Raw genomic sequence first — 8,742 nt, forward strand, 5'->3', positions numbered from 1 at the left:
AAAATAAAGAACCATTTGGAAGAGCCGACATCCCTAGAGAGTGTCATTTTCTTTGGCTAGTGACTAAAAATAAAATGGTGAAAGGTGTGATAGGTATACTATTGAGGGGGATCGACCTTAAAAACTGTTTAAATATAAACAATTTACCATTTTACCTATAACTTAATTATTGATTTTTATATAAGTATAATTTTAATATCATTTTTTTCTTCCACCCGATAATATCTAATATTAATAAAATAATTTTGAAAATAGTTTAGTTGGATTTTTTTTTAATATAGGTCAAATGCAAAGCATAGGTGTTACTTTGAAGCAGGCCCGCAGCCAAGTTTTGAGTTAGAAAGTTGAGATATTGAAAATACAATCGGCTAAGCCCAACTCCAACCAAAACCTAAAAAATTCCCAAAAGTGTCGTCTCAAGCTCTAAGCCTCTCACCAGTCAGGCAGTCACCGGCAAGCACCAACAAGGCACCGTCGACCACCGGCCCTTAAAATTCTCATTTGATTGGTTGGTTTCGTTACTTGTAAACCCATTCTTGATGTTTTAGGATTCTATTTCTGGTTGATTTTTAGTTTTAGATGTTACTATGTCAGCCCTTAATCTCCTTTGACTGGTTACTTGGTTAAGTTTATCACTATTTAGGCTAGTGGTCAAAGATTTAAGAGCATTGAATTTGAAAAAAACAAACAATGAGCTAATGAGGAAACATGGAATCTCTTACAACTTCCAAACTTCACTCACTTCCATTCTAATAATTTCATTTATTTTCTAATAAAGAAAGAAAAACAAGAAATGGAAAGAGTTTGAAGTTTAGACCAAAACAGAGAGACAGTCTGTCATGTCCGAATGTAATAAAATAATAATAATTTCCTTTTTCTTTGTCTCTCCAAATTTACTTAGCTAGAAGAACATAGATGTTCGAACCATGAAAAATGTTTATAATGTTTTGATTTTGATGCTTATTGTTAATGTTTATGAACTGAATTGTTAATTTTAAAATTTTATTGGTATATTGAAAAATGGCTTGTAGCGAAAACAATGAGTTTATGGGGGATAGTGAGAAGGTTTCTGTTTGTTTGATCTTGTCTTTAAATGTTGATTGTTTTGGTTCTCCAGGGATAGCTCATGTTGAACTAGCTCAAAGGTAAAATTATACTGGCCGGAGTTAAACATTTATATTGATATTCCAACTGATATTGATTGTGAACTAGAGATAGAAATTGTTAGACGTAGTTAATTTAGCTTTATCGTTTTAGCTCAAGTGATAAATTCCGCTCTATGATGATGATTGTAAGGCGGATTTTAGAGCCATTGACATCTGATATCATTCCAGTTAATGCCATTTATACTTGTAGAAGCAATTTAAGTACAATGCATGCATGAACAAAACACATTCAGCATTCTTATAAATGGAAATAGGCGATTCATGTTTAATGCAAGATCGGTAAGTGGTTGATGAAGGTTTTGGTTTTTCTTCCATTTACTTGGGGAATTTTCTAATTTCATAGAGCAACTAGGTTATAAAAGCTCATTTGAATGCTGGTGGTTAGTTTGCAGTTTTGAAAGCTTACAAGGGACTGCCTTGAAATGAGAATATATTTCAATCTTGTTAAAAATAAAGTGACAATGCTCCATCGAGGTCTATTCCATCATTATATAGTCAAAGAAGTGAAGCAGAACTACTAGTAAATCAAGTTGTCTGGAATTGTTATTGAAATTTTAATTTGCTTGGAATTTTATGTTTAAATTGTTAGTAATATTTAAATTTTGTGAAATTTTATGTTTAGTTTGTTTGAATTATTATTTAGCTTTTTTGTTCATTTATTTTACATTTATTTATTTTAGTTATGAATAAAATTTATTTAAAATTAATTTTTTATTTGATTTTATATTATTTTTAAAATTTTAATTTTAGTGGATTTGGATTTTGGTTATGTTGGATTCGGATATCTAACATAAGGTTGAAAATGTTAAATTCGGATTTTTTGCGGATTCGGATATTCGGCGGATAATGTATTTAATTCTGATTTGGAACTGGATAGTAAAATTCGGATAATCTGTGGATTCGGATAATCCATAAATTGCAGATATCCAACCCGCTGCCATCCCTAACTGGGATCAGTTTTAAGTTTCTCAAATTTTTTTTTTCAGACCTAATTCCTAAAGCCCTTATTAAACCTCAGTGTAGTGCCTTTGGTCACCGGCCAACTTGAGCCAAGTAACCATCACCGACGATAATGGCGTGTACAGAGGAAGCAAAACTCGAGCACTTCCTTCAATGGCTTCAGGTTTAGTTCTCCAACACCCTGAACTCAACTTCAAGCCGTCAACTCTACATTTCTGTTCCTCTGGTTCAACTAACAGTGATTTTAATTCAGGTAAACGGAGCTCAATTCCGCGGCTGCAAAATCAAATATTGCGACTCCACCAAAGGCTTTGGTATTTATTCCACCAATGGTTCACCCGAAGATGGTCAGTAGCAAAAAGCCCTGTAACAAAGAAGTTAAAAAATAGAATTCTGTTTGATTCTTTGTAAGGTTTTCGTTAATTTTATGAGGAAAAGAAACTGGGCAGGGGTTCTTCTTGTTGTTCCACTGGATTTAGCAATAACTCCAATGAGGGTACTGCAAGATCCTTTAATTGGAGCAGAGTGTAGAGCAATGTTTGAAGAAGGAGAAGTTGATGATAGGTTCTTAATGATTTTATTTCTTATTGTGGAACGTCTCCGAAAGAATTCTTCATGGAAACCGTACGTACTTAACTTATGTGATTGGCATCTTAGTGTTCTTTTTTTTCCCTTTATTATTTATGTGGATTGAAAGGTTGGGTCAGGTACCTTGATATGCTTCCAACTACTTTTGGTAATCCGGTTTGGTTTACTGATGATGAGCTTTTGGAGTTGCGGGGAACAACCTTGTATAGAGCAACTGAATTGCGGGTAAATATTAGTATTTAGTTTTCTGTTTCTCTTGAAAATCAAATTGATGAAATTTGACTAACCATGATGATGAAAGTTAGTATAATTGTTTTATAGAAAAAGGATTTGATGTCTGTGTACGAAGATAAAGTGAAGGAATTGGTGAAGAAACTTCTGGTTCTTGATGGAGATTCAGAAAGGTCTGTATTAATTACATTAAACAAGATGGCAATCCATTGTTGCATTTAAATTGTTGAGTTTCTGGTCTTGTCAAGAATAATTTAGTTATTTTCTTATTGCCCAAACGTGAACTGTTGTTAATGCTTCTTTTGCAGTGAGGTGTGGTTTGAAGATTTCCTTTGGTAGGAATCCCCTCAAAATGAACTCTTTCTAACTCTCTTTAATTGGGGCGGGGTGGGGAAAATGGAAAAGTTTGACAATGATATGATGACATTCCCTGAACCTAAAACTTTGATGGCTAATATTGCATGATTTCTATAATGCTAGGGCAAATTCTATATTTTGGTCTCGTGCTTTGAACCTTCCTCTTCCGCATTCTTATGTATTCCCCCAAATTCAAGAAGATGTGGGCACAACCTGTCCAGTTGACAAAATTTCCGAGGGTTCCACCAGTCATAGTTGTAGTGAAGAGCCGATTAATGAAATCAATGGAAAAAGTGAGGTTATGCTTTAGTTCTCATTTACCACTTATTTCCTGTATATGTCTCTTTCCTCTTATTTGCTTTTACTGTTGAAAATTTACTGCATTAACTATGAACTGAGGTTAAAGTTTTTTATTTACAATGTATTTATGTCAGGATTTGAGGCTCATGGGAATGATAGCAAAGTCAATGGAGTAACTTCGACATCAAAACAAGAAGAAACTGTCTGGGTAGAGGGTCTTCTCCCTGGCATTGACTTTTGCAACCATGGTACGCTAGTCCTCTCTTGTCTATAATTGGTTCAGTCTGTTACTGCAGTCTTGGTTTTTCAGTCTTGATTCTCATTAAAGTTTTTTGTTTGTTAATTTTACATTTAGACTTGAAGGCAGTTGCAACATGGGAAGTTGATGGAACAGGGTCAATAACTCAAATTCCTTTATCCATGTTCCTTATTTCTGGTAGTCTCCTCTTGCCTCCCACGTTTGCTTTTTGTAACATATTCTGATCAAATCTGTTATACTTGAAGTTTTTTTTTTATGTTAAATATTGGGAAGTCTAACCACGAGTGGCACTATTTTTTCACTCAAAATGGAAAGCTTTACAGTCTCCATTGCCAGTTGACAAAGAAGTTTCCATCAGTTATGGTAACAAAGGAAATGAGGTACTTTGCTTTGTCCTGAATAGATAATTTTCTTCCTAAACATGAGTGTTTCTTCTATACTTTTAAAAGACTTATATGTCAATATTGATAGCCTCCTGTGCCCTTTGATATTCCCTGTTTAACTTCAAGATGGTTGCTGTTGTTTGCGAGCATACTCCATATTTATGGCAAGCTAATATGGCTGGTAGCGTTTCTGTATATCTAGAAGTATCTCAACTTCCGGAGATTGCTCCTTGGTTGAAAAAACTGAACTAGAGGTCGACCTGATTTGATCTCTGGTTCCTGGTTCAACCAGGTGATTCACCATCTAGAAAGCTTGAAAAGTATAAACTAATAATAATTAAGAACAATCATAAAAAATTCAAAAAGAGATTAGTTTTAAAAATTCATCAAAAATTAGGAAAAAAAATTATTTACGAGAAACCAAGGATGAAAGTGAACATAAACATGGTGAAAAAGCCTAATTTTTTTGTTGAAAGAATATAAAAGAAGTAAAATAAAATAAAATATCCAATTTTACTGGTTTTTATGTGGTTTTTCGGTCAACTTATATGATTGAACAGCCATCTGGTTTTTACAACCATGGATTATTCTTGTATTTATCATTTCTATGAATTGAATTATGTACTTTACAAGAAAGAAAAAAGAAAAAGAAAATTGTTAAATCTGCTCCCTGATTTTCTGTAAATTACTTTAAATGTTACTATTGTGGTAAATTTACATGATTATTTTCTTTGTGATTGTTTTGGTTCATCTTTCTATTTTGATGATCCCCTGTGGTCTGACATGCAACATGCTTTCAACTGTGAGCATGATATGTAAAACATGTATATCAGGAAGTAGTTTCATCTTCACTCTCTGGCATGTTTTACAACATTCTCTGCCTGAATGACATTAAATTTCTTTCATAATCAATTTTTGGCGGTATCTTATCTGGACTGTACTTACTTATTGATACATGTGAGGCCGTTTTGATCATCTCATATTTGATGCAGGAACTTCTCTACCTGTATGGTTTTGTTGTTGATAATAATCCAGATGACTATCTCATGGTATGTTTATGCCAAATTTGCAGTTTGTCAAATTCCTATATTTTCTTCAAAAGGAATCATATTATTATTTAGGTACATCTTAGTCGGAAGAAATTCATGAATTGGGGCTTTCAACTATATCTCACTTCTTTCATCATGCTGTTCTGAGCTTATTCGCCAACATTTATCAACTGTACAGATTCATTATCCCGGAGAGGCAATCCAGAACATTTCCTTTTCTGACTTCAAAGGACAACTACTTGTAGCCCAGGTCAATGATCATGAATGACTTTTTTTCTTTTGAAAATATGAATGACAATATGTTAATATACCACTTAGTGCTATTTTAATATTTCAATGGAGACGTATTCTTCTTCATATTCTTTGGTAGAACCATTACATTCGTTATTCTTATGGTCCTTTCTACCATTCTTCTGAAAACGGTTTTGTATTACTGATTAATTTGGCTTTGGTTCACAGAAAGCTGCAATGCGGTGCCTTCTACCTAAAAACTTGCTAGATCATGGGTTTTTCGCAACAGGATCCTCTAATTGTAAAGCAAACAATACCTCTGAAGCCAATGATAGAATTTGCAATTTTAGTTGGAGTGGTCACCGCAAAACACCTTCTTACTTGAGTAAGCTAGTTTTTCCAGAAGATTTTATGACTGCCTTGAGGACCATAGCCATGAAAGATGAGGAGGTTTCTAAGGTTTCCGCAATGCTAGAAGAGGTGTGGTTTCTCTTTTGTTTTATCATGTTTTTTCTTGAATGAACTGCAGTTATTGTCCAGCGAGGAGTAAAAAAAAAACACTGATTGCAGTTACTATTATATTACTCTAAAATACATGTTAACATTCTTCAAGGGGCTAGTTGAGTCTCTGTCAGTCACTCTCATCTTGAGAAATGAAAAAATGAATTAAAACTGTTTTTTGTCCTAACTGAAACTATTTTTCTTCTCCAAGCTTGTTGGGACTGAAGGAGAAAGACAGCCTTCCGAGACAGAAATAAGAACAGCTGTATGGGAGGCCTGTGGGGATTCTGGAGCTCTGCAGTTGCTTGTTGACCTTCTTCAGAAAAAGTAAGTGAATCATAGAATCTTCTTAGAGTTTGAAACTCAACACTTCTGTATTATTCAGGTGTTAGCAAAGAAAACTGTCTTAATGATTTACTCTAATTCTGTATGGCAAGGATGATGGACCTTGAAGAGAGTTCTGGAACAGAGGACTCTGATTCTGAGCTACTTGAGAATGCCTGCGTTATTGGAAATGCAGAACAGCAGACAAGGTATACTAGAAGTTTAAACTTTCCTCCTTTCAATGAAAAGACAGTCACTGCAATCTATACTTTTGCTGGTTCTGGCTATTCAAGTCATTCTGAATATTTACAAAATTCCCTTTCCCCCTCCTATTATATTGCACCCTGAACATCCAGCCTTTTCTGTTACATTTGCAAAATTTATAGCATCGAACAATAACTATCTTTCCGTTAATATTGAACAATCTTATTTGCTTTATTTTGTAGCAAGGAGGCGAACAACTTGGTCCAGCAGAAGTTGATGAGTAGAAATAGGTGGTGTAGCATAGTGTATCGAAGAGGGCAGAAGGAACTGACTCGTTTATTCCTTAAGGAAGCAGAACATGCCCTGCAATTATCTCTAAGTGAAGGAAATTGAGTATAAATCGACTTCCTCTTATTCCAAATGAGCGGTTTTACTAATTTAGTCACTAGTCATTACAACTTGGGTGTTATCTATGTTCAAGATTTATAGGTTACGTTTTTAAAAAATTCAACATTCAAGGATGTGTTTTACAAAATTCTTACTTGGCACGGTGTCTTCTGTATTATTCACTTTGGTCATGATTGGTTCTTCAAGACCAGCCATATTCCTACGTATCCATCCAAGGGCAGCAATGGCAACGTTTCAGAAGACTGGTGTCGGGTAATTGGGTGGCTGTGGCCAACAATCTTGGCCCTGGCACTGGCTATGCCAAGAAGAACAAGATCAAGCTCATACATGAAGCATGTTGTAATGTAGTGAACATAACCAAAGGCTTGAAGATAATGAAGGAGAGGTGCGCTGCAGTAGGAAGGATAAGACAATTCTTCCAGGGCTACTCTCCTCTTTGGACGGGTGGGGTAGCATTCAATTGTGGGCTGTCAAACTTGGGGAATATGTTCACCAGCGTGAATGACAATAAAGCAGCCGCTTTGTTAAGAATCTTTTGCTTACCGTGTTAGCGTATTTATTGTACATGCCAAGATTATGGTATCGCTGGACTTCGGCCGTCTACCACTGTCGCCGGGTTTTATATATGGTGGATCACAAGGGCTTATTAATGTCTATATATAATCATCTTAGAAATTAAGAGCAACAAGCCGTCTAGCTCAGTCGGTAGAGCGCATAGAGCGCAAGGCTCTTAACCTTGTGGTCGTGGGTTTGAGCCCCACGGTGGGCCTTTTTGTTCCTATCTTCTGTCGGCTTTTTCACATAAGCAAAACATCTTGTCCTTGGTATGGAGGGACTTGCTGGATTTTCCGAGATACAATTATTTAATGCCGTTTTTACTATGGTCAACATTTTGTTTAAGTTAAATTTACATTTTAGTAATTCCACCGGATGTTGATCTAACTTGGTATAATAATAATAATTTCAGTCTTAATGTTTTAATTTAATATTTTTTAAAAATTTAATAAATTTAACATTCAATATTTATATATTCTATTGATTTGTTGTTGATTCTAAAAATATATATTAAAATTTATAAAATATTAAAAATAAAAATAATTAACTGTAAATCAATATCATCCCTCCTATTTAAACGTATATACATAAATAAAAATTCACATAATAAATGTGAAATAACATTGGTTTAAATATGTCAAAGGTTCTTATATTTTTCAAATTTTAAAATTTAATCCCTATACTTTAATTTTGAGACATTAATTCTTTATTTTTTTCTTTAAAATCTTCATCCCTCCATTAAATTTTTGCCCTTAAACTTAACAATGTCAACTGTAAAATAACTTTTTAACCTTTAACATTTACGATTTTTGTCAATTTGGTCTTTACTCTTCAAAAGTAAAAAATTTAATTTTTTCATAATTTAAATAAAAACATAGAAATTAAAAACATATCTTTTACATAAATAAAAAATTATGAAAAATAACAACTTTTTCAAATTCAAAAACAAAATGATTTTAAAAATATGAACAAAAATTTCAAAATTTAATGTTATCCAAATTAGATTGGACCGCCATTAGATCAAGAATTGGTTGGGGTATCAGTCTAGAGAGGTAAAATCAATTGACCCTCAAGCCGAGACCGACTAGTTGAATCAAGCTAAAAATTGGTTGAAAATTTTTCAAATTGGTCTTACCAATTGGTTCCCAAAATGACTGGTCTGATTGATTCAAATTCAAAGCAAATAAATTATTAAAAATAAAAATATTAGAATATATAAAAATCAG

General features: G+C 33.7%; 1 protein-coding gene across 6 annotated transcripts; it reads left to right on the plus strand.

Annotated features, from left to right (window-relative positions):
* Positions 1-272: 272 nt before the first annotated feature.
* Positions 273-7,882, plus strand: LOC108457299 (protein-lysine N-methyltransferase EFM1). Of its 6 annotated transcripts, XM_053030897.1 has the most exons (18): positions 273-508; positions 1,118-1,145; positions 2,185-2,289; positions 2,380-2,473; positions 2,576-2,750; positions 2,834-2,939; positions 3,036-3,118; positions 3,254-3,280; positions 3,426-3,595; positions 3,737-3,850; positions 3,958-4,038; positions 4,177-4,241; positions 5,237-5,293; positions 5,472-5,543; positions 5,753-6,004; positions 6,237-6,352; positions 6,463-6,558; positions 6,796-7,882. In XM_053030897.1, exons 3-18 carry the CDS (start codon positions 2,239-2,241, stop codon positions 6,944-6,946), a joined length of 1,710 nt encoding a protein of 569 aa, XP_052886857.1. In that variant the 5' UTR covers positions 273-508; positions 1,118-1,145; positions 2,185-2,238; the 3' UTR covers positions 6,947-7,882. The 6 variants fall into 6 exon arrangements, with proteins under 6 accessions (XP_052886857.1, XP_017611781.1, XP_017611789.1 ...); XM_017756292.2 differs by lacking the exon at positions 1,118-1,145 and having other exon boundaries at positions 2,153-2,289; XM_017756300.2 differs by lacking the exon at positions 1,118-1,145 and having other exon boundaries at positions 2,190-2,289.
* Positions 7,883-8,742: the final 860 nt, after the last annotated feature.

This window comes from Gossypium arboreum, chromosome 7 (assembly GCF_025698485.1).
Source record: "Gossypium arboreum isolate Shixiya-1 chromosome 7, ASM2569848v2, whole genome shotgun sequence".
In the NCBI taxonomy this organism is placed as follows: domain Eukaryota; kingdom Viridiplantae; phylum Streptophyta; class Magnoliopsida; order Malvales; family Malvaceae; genus Gossypium; species Gossypium arboreum.